The sequence below is a fragment of the Chiloscyllium plagiosum genome, unplaced genomic scaffold (genome assembly GCF_037043375.1).
Source record: "Chiloscyllium plagiosum isolate Xiang-an unplaced genomic scaffold, Cpla_swu_hap1 HiC_scaffold_47, whole genome shotgun sequence".
Lineage (NCBI taxonomy): Eukaryota > Metazoa > Chordata > Chondrichthyes > Orectolobiformes > Hemiscylliidae > Chiloscyllium > Chiloscyllium plagiosum.
Window position 1 is genome coordinate 10,281,513 of NW_028270185.1, and position 19,270 is coordinate 10,300,782.

The following is a 19,270-nucleotide window of genomic DNA, read 5'->3' on the forward strand; positions in this document are numbered from 1 at the left end:
CTGAAGTTTCACTATTTTACTTTGATATTGGGCAGTTTAGTGATAGGTTCTTGAAGAACTTTCAGCTATAGAAATCTTTGTACTTTCCAAACAAACTTCGTACTGATTAGTTTTTTTTGAGGGGCTGTCACGGTTGTTATGTAGAAAACAAGCAACAAATTTGTGCACAGCAAGCTCCAACAATCAACAGTATTTTTGGATTTAAAACAACTAATTTGTGGATAATTATCACATTCTCTGTGAATTGTCCATATTTAGCTCCCACCTCCGCAACATACACACCTGAGAGTGCAGACCAATCCTCCAGTAAATTTGTCATCTGACAGCCATCCTGACTCCACTGCCCTCTGCACTGCTGTGGGAGTCTCAGCTATCATTCTGTGCTCACTTTCTTCTTCAAAGGTGAGAATGCTACCCACTAGTTGGCACCTGGGCAGGATAGAGAAACTATGCAACCAATGGTCCCCAAACAATATCAGTCTGTTGGCACAATCCTTGTGGGTCCTTGCTGTGTGAAAATTGACCACTGCATTTCCTACATTTCATGGTAACAAAAGTGACTCTCTTGTGGCATAGTCGTAGTGTCTCTAACCCTGGACCAAAACATCTCTGAACAGGCTGATTAGGAAATATAGATTAAATTTTGGGCAGCACATTGACTCAGTAGTTAGCACTGCTGCCTCACAACGCCAGGTTCCCGGGTTTAGGCCTGCCTCAAGTGACTGTGTGGAGTTTGCATATTCTCCCTGTGTCTGTGTGGGTTTCCTCCCACAGTTCAAAGATGTGTAGGTTAGGTGGATTGGTCATGCTAAATTGCCCATGGTGTTCAGGGATGTGTAGGCTAGCATTAGTCAGGGGAAATGTAGATTAACAAGTAGGGGAATGGGTCTGGCTGGGTTACTCTTCGGAGGGTCGGTGTGGACTTGTTGGGCCAAATGGCCTGTTTCCACACTGTAGGGATTCTATGATTCTATGACTTGATGTGAGAAGTACTTCATTGATTACAAGGCATTAGTCGCCTTGAGGTGGTGCTATAGATATACAATTTTTATTTTTCTTCTCAGAAGTGTACATTTACTTTCATTGTAAATCCTGCAAATCCTGAGATTTGGCTCTTGCTATTTGAATCTGATTTATGTTCTGCATTGTTTAGACACTTTTATCCACCACTGTCCTCCTGCAACATTCCGTGATATCTACACTTCTCCTCTTGTCTCTTATGAGACCAATTTTAATTTTGTGGCTCAACAATAAATGGCCGCGCTTTCAGCTGCCTGGGTTCTAAGCTCTGGAGATACCAACCTAAACCTCACGCCTCTCCCTTCTTCTTTGTAAAAAGGTCCTGACAACTTCCCTCTTTGATGGAGCTTTTGGATAGCTCTTTCATGACATCTCCTCGTGTGGCTCTGCATCAGGTTATATTCATTGAAGCTGCTGCGAAGCCTGGGTATGTGTTCACTGTACGTGAAGGCACCATCTGAATGCAGGCTGTCAGTGGACTAGGCTGAGGCTGTGAACCAGCTCATCACCTTTACTGAATTAATCCAGCTACCTTTGATACATCAACTTTGAAATTCCATAAATCATTTCTTTGGCAGTCCTGAGAGAGTCTGTCTCTACGACAGTTGTTATTCCCTTACTATCTCCCCCTCACAACCTATTTGAAATGTCGAGTTTGTACTGAACCTCCTGTAGGCCCAGTGAGAGGGGGCTCTGGGGCCTCATGGACTCTCCTCTTATCAGACAGTCTGCATTTTACAAATTCAACAGCTTGAGTTCAGCCCCCAAGCAATCTTCAGGCAAAGATCACTCAGACTTTGATGAAGTATTCAATTATGATTGAGCGCCGAGAACTGAATACTCCCGGGACCCCCGAACCTGAATTTTTCCACCGAAGAAACACTAACGTTTGCTTTCAGATGTATGAAAGGTCTGCAGCCTCTTAAGAAATTCATGGATGTTCTTCTACAAGACCAGTGAGTGTGTCCGTTAACAAACTTCTCACCTGCGAAAAAAAATTATTAAAAATGTAGCTTAAGGTGTCTGGAGCACCTTCTCAGTTGAGGGGATGTCAGGCCACATTAAAAATCATTTGTCACTATGGAATTCATAGCCTGCAAGTTTATTCAGAATTATTTGGATTTGGTAAAACTATATGAGGCATTAGTCAGACCGCAGCTGGAATACTGTGAACGGTTCAGGGCCCCTTATCTCAGGAACAGTATAGTGGCATTAGAAACAATCCATTGATGGTTCACTAGTCTGACACTGGGTATGGAAGGACTGTCTTATGAAGAGAAGTTGAATAGGTGGGCCTGTGCTATTTGGAGTTTGCAGGATAGACAGGTTGCCTTCTTGAAACATACAAGATTCTTATGGGACTTGACAGGGCAGATTGGGAGTGGTTTTTTCCGAAGAACCTAGGACCAGAGGGATTATTTTCAGAATAAGAGGTCTTACATTTAAGAGATGAAGAGGAATTTCTTCTCTCAGAGGGGAGTAAATCTGTAAAATTCTTTACCACAGAAGGCTGTCGAGAAAAGTTCAGTAAGTATATTCAGTGCTGACATAGATTTTTAATCAGCATGAGTTGTGGGGAAAAGGCAGAAAAGTGGAGTTGAGTGTTATCAGATCAGCTATGCTGTCATTGAATGGCAGAGCAGACTTGATGGGCTGAATAGCCTACTTCTGCTCCTCCATCTTATATTCTTATTTTAGTTCCCTGTGAAATTCAAGCAGGTATTATTTCGATATGGATCTGTGTTTGAACTTTAGAGTGATTTTAATACTTTCTGCTCAGTTTGGGTTGCCAACTCTAGTAGGCCCTGATCCTTGAGGTTTCATCACAAGACTTCATGCTGCTTCCAAATACCTACCTGCACCCCACCCTACATACCTGCCATTGGTAGCTCATCATCAATATGAACCGTGTTTGCACCAATCTGAAATGGAAGGGACCCTCCCATTATCTAATTAGAAGCTTCAGTCAGATTTTAAAAAGTATGCTCGTCAATAATCCTAAATCTTCAAGTAAATTTTAAAGAGCTCAAAAGCTGTGATTTTTCTCTGGTGTTGTGCTCACAGCAGTGTCATAGAGATTTATCTTCAATTTATTAAGACTCTAGGCCAAGCCTGGAGTGTTGGCAACTGCACAAATAAATTTACTATTACCCTTCCCCTCTCCCATTCCCATGCACCAATCCTGCCGGCTTCTGGCAGTAAAGTCAGCCATCTGGTCCTTCTTTGCATATGGCGCCATTGAGCCCCAACCTGTACTTTTAAGCAGACAGGAAACCTCTGTGAGAAGGTGCTGGAGATCAGAGTCAAAAACTGTGGTGCTGGAAAAGCACAGCAGGTCAGGCAGCATCCGAGGAGCAGGGGAGTCCACAATTCAGGCATAAGCCCTTCATCAGGAAACCTCTGTGACCTTCTAACTCAGTGAAACCAGCAGGAGTGGAGGAATCAGGGCAGTGGGGAGGAGGAGAAAGGAAATGGGGTTTTATTTTGGGGAAAGTTAGAAAATTGCAATGGAGATCAATGGGAAGATGTTGAGAAAGTGGCTAGAACTTCTGTGCCTGTGTCCAAATCAGAATGGGGTTGGGGGGATTTAAAAATGGCAGGATACAATTGTGAGATGCCCACATCCTTTCTGTTCTGTGGGTTTTTTATGACCCTGAGATAGGGGTGCGGGTAGCGAGGACGCCTCAGCAATCCCACTGCTGCCCGCTCCACTGCAGGGGGTGAATATCTGCAGTGACTTCCAAATAATTTGCTAGAAGATGTGGTTCATAGGTAAGCTCAACCCCAAGTGGGAATCCAAAAAGAAACAGTCCCTGATTGTGGAATTCTTTAATTGACATAATTTGAAATATTAAAAATGAAAAAAAGTTATTTTAGTGTCAATAGATGGATGCTGTATTATAAGTTGGATGTGTTTTTACTGCTTGTGTTGATCATAGGGCTCTGACCAGCAAAGCTACATGATCATTTAATTGACTACCTTTGTGTTAGCATTGACAGGCATCATAGTACTTTTCCCAAAAGAGAAAGTGCTATCATACATTCAAAACTGTATTCTAAGTTCAAAACTGAAAAGGGCCTGTACTGGGAAACTTGTTTTGGATTGAGATTCAAATAAACAATGTCTTTAGCTTTGAAGGAAAAAAAACTGACCTGATGTACTCCAAGAATTGATAGATAAACTGAAAAAGAACACCATCTGCAGCTTAGAAATAAGGCTACCCAATGTTTCAGTTCAGACTCCACTATTGACAGTTCCCAGAGTCTTTTAGCCAAAACTATCGAATGCTTGCCTGAGTTCCAAAAAGTCTCGAGTGCTAATATCAGCGAAGTGGAGGTGGAGAGGGTGCTGCCTTTAATGTTGATTAATTTTAAGAGGTTTTAAATGATTACCTGTCTTTGATGCTGTAAGTGAATAAGTGCTTGGTTTCATAACAGATTGTCCACTTGAGGGTTTTTTTTTTGCAAGGGTTTTATGGATGTATGTTTTCAGCGTGAAGTGTCTTTGAATGTGACAGCTTTAATAGGTTGTTCGAAGTTTATTTTTTCAAGCTCATTTCAAAGATAGGGATTATTCAGGCATGGAGTCGAGGTGGGAGAAGGACAGGTGCATGTAGGGTGAGTGAGGTGTTGAGGGTAAGGTAGTCAATCTTAAAACTGGACAGGCCTGTTAGCCTAGCTGACCACCTACCTCCATGTCACCTTTTTCTCGCTCCATCTCGTTCCGCACCTTCAAAACAAAAATGTAGTAGATAGGGAACCTTTTAAAACAGTTGAGACAGAGAGGTTTCCTCACTTATACCTTCATGCCTCTTTCACAAAGTCTTCCTCCTTCTTGAGGAGAGAAAGATTTTATTCATTCATGAGAAGTGGACATCATTGAGCCAGTATTTACTGTCCATTACTAATTGCCCAGAGGGAAGTTCAGAATCAGGCATAATGCTGTAGGTCTGAAGTCACACATAGGCCAGACTAGGTAAGGACAACAGAATTACTTTCTTAAAGGGCATTAGTAAACAAGATGGAATTTTACGACAATCAACAATGGTCACAATTCGGCTAGCTTTTATTCCAAATTTTTATTGAATTCAAATTTCATCATCAGCCATTGAGCCTATGAAGCCTGAAATACTAGTCCAATGTCATCTTCTCTCCACAGAGTCATGACTATCATCACTAATTAAAGTCCAAAAAAATTTCAATTAGAAACTCTCTCAACCAGAGTGGTGAGAATGTAGGAGCTTGTAACAGAGAGAGTAGGCAAGGAGGATAACACAGATGGGTAGATGGTGACATTGTAGTAATTTATTTTATTTATTGTCACATGTAACTTGCTACAAATACAATGAAAAGTGTTGTATAATGTCACCATCTCAGCACCATCTTAAAACACGGAAAATTAAATAAATAAATAAAGAAAATGTGTTCAACTTTACAGTCTTTTTTGTGAAGTGTTCCACCATGGGCCTGGTGACCAGGCACGAGACCCCTTCACTGCGCTGCCGTTACCAGAATGAAAGTCACCACTCTTCGGCACCATCTCACCTCCACTGAGACCATCGGCATTATGAGTCCTCATTGGACTTCAACAACGCAGATGCCACAAATGCCACCTGGTTTTTACACCCTGCCCCCTGTAAAAACGCCATCCCATATTCCCAATTCCTTCGCCTCCGCCGCATCTGCTTCCAGGAGGACCAACTCCAATACCGAACAACCCAGATGACCTCCTTCTTCAAAGACCGCAATTTCCCCTCAGACGTGGTTGATGATGCTATCCACCGCGTCTCTTCCACTTCCCGCTCCTCCGTCCTTGAACCCCACCCCTCCAATCGCCACCAGGACAGAACCCCACTGGTCCTCACCTACCACCCCACATCGTATCATTCTTCGTCATTTCCGCCACCTCCAAACGGACCCCACCACCAGTGATATATTTCCCTCCCCTCCCCTTTCAGCATTCCAGAAAGACCACTCCCTCCGCGACTCCCTCGTCAGGTCCACACCCCCCACCAACCCAACCTCCACTCCCGGCACCTTCCCCTGCAACCGCAAGAAATGCAAAACTTGCGCCCACACCTCCCCCATCACTTCCCTCCAAGGCCCCAAGGGATCTTTCCTTATCTATCACAAATTCACCTGCTCTTCCACACACATCATTTACTGCATCCACTGCACCCGATGTGGCCTCCTATACATTGAGGAGGCAGGCCACCTACTTGTGGAACTTTTCAGAGAACACCTCTGGGACACCCGCACCAACCAACCCAACCGCCCCGTGGCTGAACACTTTAACTTCCCCTCCCACTCCACCAAGCACATGCAGGTCCTTGGCCTCCTCCATCGCAAGATCATGGCGACATGACGCCTGAAGGAAGAGCGCCTCATCTTCCGCTTAGGAACCCTCCAACCACAAGGGATGAATGCAGATTTCTCCACCTTCCTCATTTCTCCTCCCCCCACCTTATCTCAGTCCCAACCCTCGGACTCAGCACCGCCTTCTTGACCTGCAATTTTCTTCCTGACCTCTCCGCCCCCAACCCCTCTCTGGCCTATCACCCTCACCTTAACCTTCTTCCACCTATCGCATTTCCAACGCCCCTCCCCCAAGTCCCTCCTCCCTACCTTTTATCTTAGCCTGCTTGGCACACCCTCCTCATTCCTGAAGAAGGGCTTATGACCAAAACGTCGATTCTCCTGCTCCTTTGATGCTGCCTGACCTGCTGCGCTTTTCCAGCAACACATTTTTCAGCTCTGATCTCCAGCATCTGGAATCCTCACTTTCTCCTCAGTGCTAAGATCACCTTGTTGATGCAGAAGCTGCCGGGAACCCAAACTTCCCTCCAATGCTGCTGCCAGAACGAGTCCACAGTGGACCCATTCGAGTCTGCGCTGGGCTCACTCGCTGACAATACTGTTTGGGTCGCCATGATTGAGGTCTTCAACAAAAGGTAAGTAAAATAAAAGAAAAAAAAAGAGGAAGGAAAGTCAAAAAGGAGAAAAGAAACAAAAAAGAAAGTGGACAGGATGGACGAGCCTGGACTCAGAAGCCCTTCTTCTTCTTGCCGCTCTTTGTTGGCATCTTCTTGATGATTTTCTTTGTGCCCTTCCTGGAGATTTGCTGCAGGGAGGGAACATGGAATGTCCACTGGAACACTTGAGACCTTACACAACAGATGGTCACAACAGGGTTCAAATACATTATCTCTTCACCTTCAAATATTAATTTGAATTAGCAAGCTTCCTTTGAGAGTTTTGTCCGATTTTACAAGGCTTCTTTAAAGGGCCATTAATTGTAAATTTTATTTCATTTGGTTTCATTTTTTTGTTCATTCACAGGATTTATTATCCATCCAAAACACATTGCTGTGCTTCTGAAGTAACATGTAAGCCAGATGGGTAAGATGGCAGATTCCCTCCAACAATCAACAATGATTTCATGGTCATCATTAGATTCTTACTTTTGCAATTATTTATTTAGTCCTTTATCTTCAATCTCCAGAACTGATCTTACACACAACTGAACATTTTTTTTCCTATCACAAAATCATCTGTGATATTTTCTTCCATCTATGAACCACCACATTTATTTTTATTGGGTTAAAATTCCACCGGCTGTTATAGCAGGATTTGAAATCAAGTCCCCAGAACATTACTGGAGACTCTTGATGACTAGGTCACTGTCTTCCCTATTAGAGTCATAGAGATGTACATCACAGAAACAGACCCTACGGTCCAACTTGTCCATGCCGACCAGATATCCCAACCCAATCTAGTCTCACCTGCCAGCACGTGGCCCATATCCCTCCAAACCCTTCCTGTTCATATACCCATCCAGCTGCCTTTTAAATGTTGCAATTGAACTAGCCTCCACACTTCCTCTGGCAGCTCGTTCCATACATGTACCACCCTCTGCATGAAAAAGATGCCCCATAGCTCTCTTTTATATCTTTTCCTTCTCACCCTAAACCTATGCCTCTAGTTGTGGACTCCCTCACCCCAGGGAAAAGACTTTGCCTATTTATCCTATCTATGCCCCTCATGATTTTATAAACCACTATAAGGTCACCGCTCAGCCTCCGATGTTCCAGGGAAAACAGCCCTAGCCTATCCAACCTCTCCCATTAGCTCAAATCCTCCAACCCTGGCAACATCCTTGTAAATCTTTTCTGAACTCTTTCAAGTTTCACAACATCTTTCCGATAGGAAGGAGACCAGAATTGCACACAATATTCCAACAATGGCCTAACCAATGTCCTGTACAGCTGCAACATGACCTCCCAACTCCTGTACGCAATACTCTGACCAATAAAGGAAAACATACCAAACGCCTTCTTCACTCTGCTATCTATCTGCGACTCCGCTTTCAAGGAACTATGAACCTGCACTCCAAGGTCTCTTTGTTCAGCAACACTCCCGAGGACCATACCATTAAGTGTATAAGTCCTGCTAATATTTGCTTTCCCAAAATGCACCTTACATTTATCTAAATTAAACTCCATCTGCCACTTGTCAGCCCATTGGCCCATCTGATCAAGATCCTGTTGTATTCTGAGGTAACCTTCTTCACTGTCATCTGCAAACTTACTAACTGTACCTCTTATGCTCACATCCACATCATTTATTTAAATGATGAAAAGTACTGGATCCAGCACTGATCCTTGTGGATCTCCACTGGTCACAGGCCTCCAGTCTGAAAAACAACCCTCCACCACCACCCTCTGTCTTCATTTAAGATTCTGGATTCATTTAAGAAAGAGTTGGATAGAGCTCTCAAAGGTAGAGGTATCAAGGGTTATGGAGATAAGGCAGGAAGAGGATACTGATTAGGAATGATCAGCCATGATCATATTGAATGGCGGTGCAGGCTCGAAGGGCTGAATGGCCTACCCCTGCACCTATTGTCTATTGTCTTCAACCTTGAAGCCAGTTCTGTATTCAAATGGCTAGTTCTCCCTGTATTCCATGAGATTTAACCTTGCTAATCAGTCTCCCATGGGGAACCTTGTCAAACGCCTTACAGAAGTCCATATAGATCACATCTACCACTCTGCCCTCAGCAATCCTCTTTGTTACTTCTTCAAAAAACTCAATCAAGTTTGCGAGAGATGATTTCCCACGCACAAAGCCATGTTGACTACCCCTAATCAGTTCTTGCCTTTCCAAATACATGTGCAGCCTGTCCCTCAGGATTCCCTCATTTGTTCAATAAGTTCTAAATAGTGTAAAGAGGAGCTGACCCATTAACAGGTCCAGGCGGTTCCCTGTTGCCATGGTTGTTATACCCAATGGTTTGCCTCTCTTCCATGCATATGTGTCTGCCTCTCCCTGGAGAGAGAGCACGAGATATTCACTGATTTACTTAAGGCCTTCTGCCACGGGTGGGCACCATTGGGAGCAGGAGTCCTTAATCACCTCCCAAAACCAAATTTAAGGTTAAAGTTTGTAAGTTTATGATTTTACCTTTGCTGCATTGTTTTAATGAGCTGTAACTTTTAAAATTCATTTTAATTTCTTTAATTAGTATTTAAAGTCATATAAAGAGGGACTGGAGAGCTCTTGGGGTACAATGTTAATATTCCTACCTCTGAGCCAGGAGGCCCAGGTTCAGGTCCCACATGCTCCAGAGGTGTGAAATAATTTCTCCAAACAGGTTGATTTAAAAAAAAACTTATAAAGGTGGATTGTTGGGATATTGGGGTTGTTAGAAGGTAAAAGGTACAAAGCTGCATTCTATGAATAAATGAACTATGAAAAAAAAGTATGCCATTTTAGCTGGGAGTCACCAGGTTCTGGGGTCTGGTGTAGGCCAGACTGGGTATGAAAACTAGATTTCCTTCCCCAAAGGATATCAGTGAACCAGATGGTCTTTTACAACAAAAGGAAAGATAGGAATTAGATTACTAAGATGAGTATTCAATTCTAGCTTACTTCATTGATTATTTTAGTTTAATTTCCACCAGCTATAGTGGTGGGATTTGAACCCATATTCTCAACACATTACATTTAGAATCCTTTAAAAATGGTAACCTCTGGTTCTTGACCTCTCTGTCAATGGGAACATTTCTCCCAATCTACTTCGTCTAGATCCCTTGTGATATTGAACGCCTTGATTGAATCTCCTTGTAACTTTCTCTTCTGCACAGAAAAACAGCCCCAGCTTCTGTAGTATATCCACATCGCTGAACCCTCTTATCCCTGAACCACTCCATAAATTTTTCTGCACTCTATTCAATGTCTTCACATCCTCCCTAAAGTATGGTGCCCAAATTTGACTCAGCACTCCAATTCCAGGCCAAACTCTTGTTTGATAAAGGTTTATTATGATCCATTGGCTTTTGAACTCTTTAACTCTGAGAATAAAGGCTGGCCACAATATTAAAGAAGCAAATACAGTATATAGTCATTTAACTGCATCTAATACATGGAATACACATTGAACCAATTCTAATGTAATTCAGATGAGATTCCTGTTACAGGCTATGAAAGAAGACACAGTATGTTATGAGATTTGGCTAGCTATAGAAATATAAAAACTCATCTTCTTTAGAAGTGAGAGAGCACTATTGAATGATGTGTTAAATCCTGAATATTATTTTAAAATAAGGCAAGAACAATAATATTGAATGAGAAGTAAATTCAAATTGAGACCGTCCTCTTGCAAAGTATAAGAAATGTCAGGAGTAATCTGTCAAACCATGGAGCAGGAGCCCACAGTAGGATGCCAGGTAGAATGGTAATTTATTCATTCACAGGATGGGGGCATCACTGGTTAACTGGAGGGCAGCTAAAAGTCAACCACATTGATTGTGGTCTGGAGTCACATATACCATGGACCAGACCGGATGAGAACAACAGATTTCTTTCCCTAAAGGGCATTCGTAAACCAGATAGGTTTTTACAACAATTGTCATCCAGATTTTTAAAATTGAATTCAAATTCCAATATCTGTCATGGTGGGGTTCAAACGTAAGTCCACAGAACATTACCTGGGTATTGGATTAATAGTACAGGTATAATTAAATGAGAACATCGCCTCCCCTTGATGGTCTTGAATGAGACTTTCTTGTGTTTTCCTTTTTCTTCTTAATCTCAAAGGCCTGAGCAATTTGCTGTGGATGAAATGGTGAGTCAGTTGGACAAGCCATGTATCAATTTTTCGGTCACCAAAACTTCCAATAATGACCTACTCTGTTCCTTTATGTGGAATCAGCCAACATTCAGTAGCATCTTATAGCAACATGTAATACACGTTATATCCAGAACAGCCCCAGTTCCAGGTGGGAATCATCAAGGGGAACATCAGAAACAACTATATTCATTAGTTGCATGTTTTCCCCAAAGCTTCCATTTATCTCCCACTAAAGTTGGCCATCAGGGGTTTACTTAAGATTACACATGAGATATATATGGGACAGTGCTGGCGAAACCAGCATTTGTCACCCATCCCTAATTGACCTTGAATGTGTTGCTTGGGCTATTTCAGAGGCCAGTTGAGTGTCAGCGCTATTGCTGTGGGTCTGGAGTCACATGTGGGCCAGATTAGGTAAGGATGGCAGATTTCCTACCCTGTAGGACATCAGTGAATCATTTGGGGTTTTTATGTCAACTGATGATAGTTGTCATGACTGAGATTAGCTTTGTATTCCAGATTTATTATTTCAGTTCATATTCCACCAGCTGACATTCTCTACAGCATTAGTCAGCGCCACTCAAGCCTCAGTCATCTTTCCTCATGTAAATCTAACTCTTCCATTATAACCCTTTATTTCCCTTCCCCTCTGCCTGTCTTGCTTCCCATTAAATGCATCCTGTACTGGCTGAAGTAACCATGAAGGCCCTGGCTTCTCTATCTCACCCCTCACCTGAGGTGTGGTGACTTTCAGGTTAAATTCGCCACTTTCGTTATCTGTCTTTAAAGGGAGAGCAGCCCAGTGTTCAGCAGGACTGTGGCGACTAAGCATTTACTTTGTTTGCCCGAATTACTTCGTGTGTACGTTTCCCCATTCCCACTATTCTCTGGGTGCAAAGATTTGTCTGAATTCCCGCTTGGATTTCAAGGAAGCTAATTGAAATTGATGACCTCTATTTATGCTCTTCTCTACAAATGGAAGCATTCTCTCTATGTCCATTTGACCAAAGTTTTAATTTCAATAGTTTTAAAGATCTTTACTGGGTCAGACCTCAAGCCTTCAGGGGAAAAGGGGGCCAGTCAATCCGTCATTTCCAGATATGTGACACCCCTAGTATCATCCCTGCAGATCCTCCCTGCTGCCTCCCCAGTGCCTCTCAAACACCTCTGGTTGCACCTGTTGTCAGCACCATAAGGTGGTGTTCAGACAGGGACTGAGAGCTAAGCTATACAGCAATGGGATTGTGGAGGGAATTTGTGATTAGCAGAGATGGGTTGGAAGAGGAGAATGGTTGTTGTGGGGAGAGGCCAGCTAGATGGCTCTGTTGCAGTGGTGTGATGGCCATTTTCATTGGCTATCTTTGCATTGGTGGTACTCCCCAATCCCTTTTACAAAGATCTCGACCTGAACTGGCTGCACATCCTTTGCCAAATGTGATCTAATCAAAGTTTGATGCAGGTTTGTAATAATCCCAGGTTTCAATCGTGTTCCTCTGGAAATAAATCTTAATTGCTTGGTTTGCTTCGCAGAGATCCTTTTTGAACTTTTAGCACCAAGGAAACCTGCAGCCTGAAGTATAACAAAGTATGATAATTGGGGAATGAATACTGGGCACGTCCACAGCCACTCCCTTTTTGCACTCTGTTAAAAAGCATGTGGTTGAATGTGATTGCTGAACAAAATCATTTCAGAGCTAATGTAAAAATGGGAGAATACATTGATGTAGCAATCTCAGGATATCTCTGAGTACTCTGTGGATTGATGGGAAATGCAACAGCCAGTGCTCTCACAGTCAGACCCCTCAAACACCAATGTGACAATCTATCCTGAGGCAATGTTGGTTGAGGACCAAATGGTGTCCAGAACACAAGGAGATCTTCCCTGCTGTTCAACCTCATGGCCCTGAGTTTAACATCTAAACCAAGGAACAGCGCCTCCAGCATTGCAGCACTCCCTCAGAAATGGCACTAAAGCAGCAGGCTTGACTAAGGTTTGGAATGAAGAAGGTTTCCTGAAGAAGGGCTTATGCCCGAAACGTCGATTCTCCTGCTCCTTGAATGTTGCCTGACCTGCTGCACTTTTCCAGCAACACATTTTTCAGCTCTGATCTCCAGCATCTGCAGTCCTCACTTTCTCCTAAGGTTTGGAATGCGCAGGTCTTTGCGACCCAGAGAGATACCATCCAACTGAGACAAATTTGAGCTAGCAAAAAGAAGATCGTCGCCTGTACTCAACTTCACTGAATCTTTAGGTATTAAAAGGCAGATGCTTCTCTTTTTCTTCCTTTGTCTCCTCTCCTGCATTAGTAATTAAGAGGTCTGAGACAGGGCTTGACTTCATTTGGTCTGCAATAACCTAACCTCCACACTCAGTGAATAAGGAATGAATAGAACGGCATTAATATTCACCAGCCCTCTGCATATCTGAGCCTCTAAAGACAGGTATTGACTCCTTCGAATATTAAAGGTCAACAAGCAGGGCCAGAATCTTTTGCATAATTACGCGTGTGAGAGACTAATAAATTAGGGCTGGGTTGAAAGTAATTTTTCAATTTATCCACCTTATTTTTCACGATGGCAAGACTTACAATTCAAGGGGAACCTGTTTTGGAAAGCAGCCACACTTTGTTACCTGCCTGTCATGTGATCGATTTCATCCACTGTCATGTGATCAATTAATCTGCTGTCATGCTGCAGAATGGATTGCATTTGAACTGCCAGTTGAGAGCTCATGTAAGAAGTCTTAAGAGAGCTAGACAGAATAAGAATGAAACGGGAATTCATGATACAAAAACACAATACTGCAGATGCTGGTGATTGAAATTAAATCAGAAACTGCTGGAGAAACTTAGCAGGTCTGGAAACCTCTGTGGAGAGAGATAGTGTTCATGTTTCAAGTCTGAATTGATTCTTCCTCTTTCAGGCCTCCTGTAGATCTGCACAGGTCAAACAGTGGATAGAAACTAGGAACAGGAGTAGGCCGTTGAGCTCTTAAAATCTGTTTGCAATTCCATATGATAACGTTGATCGTCCAACTCAGTACCCTGTTCCCGTTTCCTTCACATACCTCTTGATCCTTTTAGCCCTGGAAGTATAACTAACTCCTTGAAAACACTAAATGTTTTGGTCTCAACTGCTTCTGTGGCAGAGAATTCCATGGGCTCACCTGTCTGGGTGAAGAGATTTATCCTCATCTCAGTTCTAGATGGCCTATTCCAAATCCTTTGACTATGAGCCCTGGTTCTGGATTTGCCAATCATCAGGACTAATCTTCCTGTGTTGATCCTGTCTGGTCGTGTTAGAACTTGATAAGTTTCTATGAGATTCTCCCTCATTCTTCTAAACTCTAGAGAACATATCCCGTAACTGATCCAGTCTCTCTTCATACATCAGTCCTACCAACACAGAAATCCCCATTCGAGGAATCATTCTAGCTGATTAATATTTCAGTATCATATTCCAACTTTTTTCCCATACCTCTTGATGCCTTTAAAACCTAAACATTTATCTATGTCATCCTTGAATATATTCAGTGACTTGACCTCCACGGCCTTCTGTAGTAGACAATTCCGCAGGTTCACTACCCTGAGTAAAGAAAGGTTTCCTTATCTCAGTTCTAAATGGTCCATCCTGTAACCTGAGTCTGTGTCCCCTGGTTCTACACTCCCCAACAGGGGAAACATCATAGAAACATAGATGTACAAATAAAAGCAAAATATTGGGGATGCTGGAAATGTGAAATAAAACAGAAAATGCCAGAGAAACTCAGCAGATCTGGGAGCATTTGTGGAGAGAGAAACCGAGTTGATGTTTTAAGTCTAGTATGACTCTTCTTCAGAGGGTTAGAATTAGAAGGGTTTGGATTAGAGTGGTGCTGAAAAAGCACAGCAGGTCAGGCAGCATCCGATGAGCAGGAAAATCGACGTTTCGGGCAAAAGCCCTTCATCAGGAATGTTAGTGAGCTATACAAAGTTCACATTGTAGGAGATTGGGATTGCATCTACATTAGGAAGCATTGATCGATAAACCTCTCTATCTCTGTAGCCTCCTCCAGCTCCAAACCGTCGAAGATATCTCCATTTCTCTGATGCATCCCTAATTCAGATTGTTCCACCATCAGCAATCATACCATCTGCTGCCTGAATCCCAAACTCTGGAATTAACTTTCTCAACCCTATCCTCCTCTCCAACAAGCTCCTCAATGAATAAACTATCGGTCATCTCTTTATTTCATGTTTTGTGGCTCAAAGATTTGGTTTGTTAGTGTTTTATTTATGTGAAGCACTTTGTGACTTTGAGGGTATGATAGATACAGCAGTTAATATTGTTGCTCAGTCCCAGTTCCTTGATGATCACAATCTTAAGCAACACCCTTGATTAACCTGGTTTGTATTTGTGCCCACTTTCCCTCCTGCTTAGGTGGAACTGACGGGTAGCAGCATCTTTGATTACATTCACCCTGGGGATCATGTGGAGGTGGCAGAGCAGTTGGGACTGAAACTACCAAGCGGCCGAGGGCACAGCTCGCAAACCTCCAATGAGGACGGGGCAAGCTCAACATCTTCCTCCTCACTGGCTGAGACACCTGAGTCAGGTAAGGCAGGTAAGGGAAAATTGTCAATAGATGCACAAGGGTGGGGAGGGGGTAAAGGGAGTTCCAGAATGTTTACCCAGCGACACTGAAGCCTGTCCACAATTGACAAGAGTGTAATGGAATACTCCTGACTTGCCAAGATAAGCGCAGTTTCAATAACACTCAAGATCCTCAACTGTGGCTAGAATCCCTACAGTGTGGAAATAGGCCCTTTGACCCAACAAGCCCACACCAACCCTTGCAAGAGTAACCCACCCAGACCCATTCCTGTACCCTATTATCCAATATTTACCCCTGACTAATGCACCTAACCTACACATCCCTGAACACTCTAGGCAATTTAGCATGGCCAATTCACCTAACCTGCACATCTTTGGATTGTGGAATGAAACCAGAGCACCCGGAGGAAACCCACGCGGACAGGGGAGAATGTGCAAACTAACTCAGACAGTTGCCCGAGGCCGGAATCGAACCTGGGTCCCTGGCACTGTGAGGCAGCAGTGCAAACTACTGAGCCTAGGACAAAGCAGCTGCTTGATTGGCACCCCATCCATTCATTCTACACATTCATTCTCTTCAGTACAGACGCAGAGCAGCAGCATGTACTATACATAAGATGCAACTCTTCGAGGCTCCTTCGACAGCTTCTTCCAAAACAACTAACATTTAAAAGGTCAAGGGCAACCGATACATGGGAAGACCACTACCTGCAAGTTCCCCTCCAAAACACTAACCATTATGACTTCGAAATACATTGCCATTCCTTCATTGTCACTGGATCAAATTCCTAAAACCCCCTCCTCTGGCTGTACATACATCCCATGGCAGATCAAGAAGGCAGCTCACCAACATCCTCTCAAATATAGTCAATATGGTCAATAAATACTTCCTTTACCAGTGATCCCCACATCCTTGGGCCCAATATTGGAATGAAGGATGAGGAGTTCCTTCTTTGAAAGAAACAACAACAATGTGAGAGAAAAAAATCCTCTTCACAGTGGAATACACTGCCTGAGAGTGTGGTGGGGGCAGCTCAATCAAGGATTTCAGAAGGGAAGCTGAATAAGAAAAATGTGCAGGACTATGGGGAGAATGACAGCAAGGTAATTGCCCATTCAGAGATATGATGGGCCAAATGGCCTGTTTCAATGCGGCAAGAATTCTGTGATCCTGTGGAGGACCAACCATGACATGGATCATAAACATACAGGAGACTCTTGAAGGTTTTATTACTTGACTTTAAAAGACTGAAAAGGGTGAAGGATGACAGAGTAGAGACCTGTCATCCTTCACCCTTCATAAGCCCTTCTTCAGGAATGAGGAAAGTGTGAGGAAAGTCAGTCCTGAAGAAGGGCTTATGCCCGAAACGTCGATTCTCCTGTTCCCTGGATGCTGCCTGACCTGCTGCGCTGTTCCAGCAACACATTTTCAGCTCTGATCTCCAGCATCTGCAGACCTCACTTTCTCCACCTGTAAAATTATGGCAGGATTCAACAGTGTTGGCATAGAGAAGATATTGTGGTGAAGACCATAGTTGGTGGCCATAACAAAAAGATAGTTGGTAAGAAATCTAGTAGGGAATTTAGAAGAATTTATCCAGAGAAAGAAGTGACTGTGGGACTTACCAATGTAAGGAAGGTCCATGAACACACAAGGGAGAAGGCAATGGAAAGATAAGCTGATGGGGTGAAATGATGGGAGGTGATACCTGAAGGATTGTGTGCAGTTTTGGTCTCATTATGTAGGGAAGGATGTTCTGGCGATAGAGGGAGAGCAGCAAAGATTTACCAGACTGATTCCAGGACTGACATAAAGCGAGACCAGATTGTTTAGGGCTATATTCATTGGAGATTAGAAGAATGAGGAGGGGATCTCACATAAACTTATAATAGTCTAACAGGACTAGACAGGGTAAATACAGACAGGATATTCCTTACAACTGGGGAATCCAGAACCAGAAGTCACAGTCTAAGGATATGGGTTTTGCCATTTAGGATTGAGATGAGGAGAAATTTCTTCATCCAGAGTGGTGAATCTGTGGAATTCCCTGCCACAGAAAGTGGTTGAGGTCAAAATATTAAATGTTTTCAAGATGGTGTTAGGTGTAGTTCTTAGAGCTAAATGATCAAAGAGTAAGGGAGAAAGTCAGAGCAGGGGACTGAGTTGGATGATCAGCCAAGATCATATTGAATGATGGAGGAGGATCGAAGGGGCTGAAAGGCCTCCTCCTTCCCCAACTTCCTCTGTTAAATGGATAATCTGTTATTTTTGTTGTTGATTGAGATATAAATATTGGTCTGGACACCCAGAGAGAAAACTTAAAAATTACTCTCTACATTCTTCTAAAACCACTTGATGGGGCAGATGGAGCGTCAGTTTAATGCCTTACCTGACACAGAGTACCTCCAATAGTGGAGCAATCTCTCAGTACGGCACTGGAGATCTTTGTACTAAAGCTCTAGAGTGGGATTTGAACCTGGAACCTTGTGACTTAGAGGCAAGAGTGCAACCAACTGAACTAAGACTGACAATAGGTGTCAAAAAGACAAAGAAGGAATAAAGTAGCTGCAAAATTGAAAGAGTTTCCACTTCAACAGAGATTTTAAATAATAGGCAACATCTTACTTTTGAGAGGCACTTTCTAATCTAAAATACTTTCCAAAAGCTCCAAAATCTCACTTAGGCTGAGGGCATTGAAAGTGTTAAGGACTTCACTGTTTCAGAAGAAAATGTATTTCCCTGCAAGGATCAGGGTCTCAGAAGCTGAGTTAGATAGACAGGCTCAAGCATGGTGTGCATTCCTCCTAACCACCATGCAGAATGTCAGGGAATTAATTGACTATGATCTGAAGCGAAGCACATAAAGGCAGAGGTCAACCTCCTGTGTTTAATGGAAAAAAATGCTCCTGTACAACATGATGAAGGATCGTCGTCTCATTCCATATGAGTTCCATTTTCCCACTAAAACAACATCCTATATCATCCCAGGGAGCGATCCAAATGCAGATTGATATTAAAATTCTGTCTAGGCTGTGGCACTCCTGGTGAAGTCCAGATATTGGAGTTCCAGAGAAGATAGTACATTTTATGGGAACAGGAAGAGCAGAGTTTTCTCAAGTCTGCTCCACCATTCAATAAGGTAAAGACTGGTCTGCTTCTTAACTCTGTTTAGGCACTTTGGTTCCAAAAATAGTGCCCCATCTAACAAAAAAATGTCCAAACCTCAGTTTCAAAATATCCGATTACTCCCCAGACTCTGAAATTGCAGGGATGTGGAGTGAGACCATAGGTATAGGAGTAGAATTAGGCCATTCAGCCCATCAGGTCTGTTCCATCATTTGATCATGGCTAATAGAGTCATAGTCTTACAGCACAGAAACAGACCTTTGGTCCAACTTGTCCATGTTGATCAGGTTTCCTAAACTGAGTAAGTCCCATTTGCCTGCATTTGGCCTATATCCTTCTAAACCTTTCCTATTCATGTACCTCTCCAAATGTCTTTGAAATGCTGTAATTGTACTAAT

General features: G+C 43.0%; 1 protein-coding gene across 4 annotated transcripts in view; it reads left to right on the plus strand.

Annotated features, from left to right (window-relative positions):
• LOC122542817 (neuronal PAS domain-containing protein 3-like) overlaps positions 1–19,270 on the plus strand; it is a 441,402-nt gene that overhangs the window by 367,318 nt on the left and 54,814 nt on the right. For 3 of the 4 annotated variants that reach the window (XM_043680887.2, XM_043680884.2, XM_043680885.2), the window contains one exon: positions 15,572–15,755. In XM_043680887.2, the coding sequence (XP_043536822.1) occupies positions 15,572–15,755 (184 nt within the window). The remainder of the gene's footprint in view (positions 1–15,571; positions 15,756–19,270) is intronic. The other variant, XM_043680886.2, reaches the window with a different exon arrangement.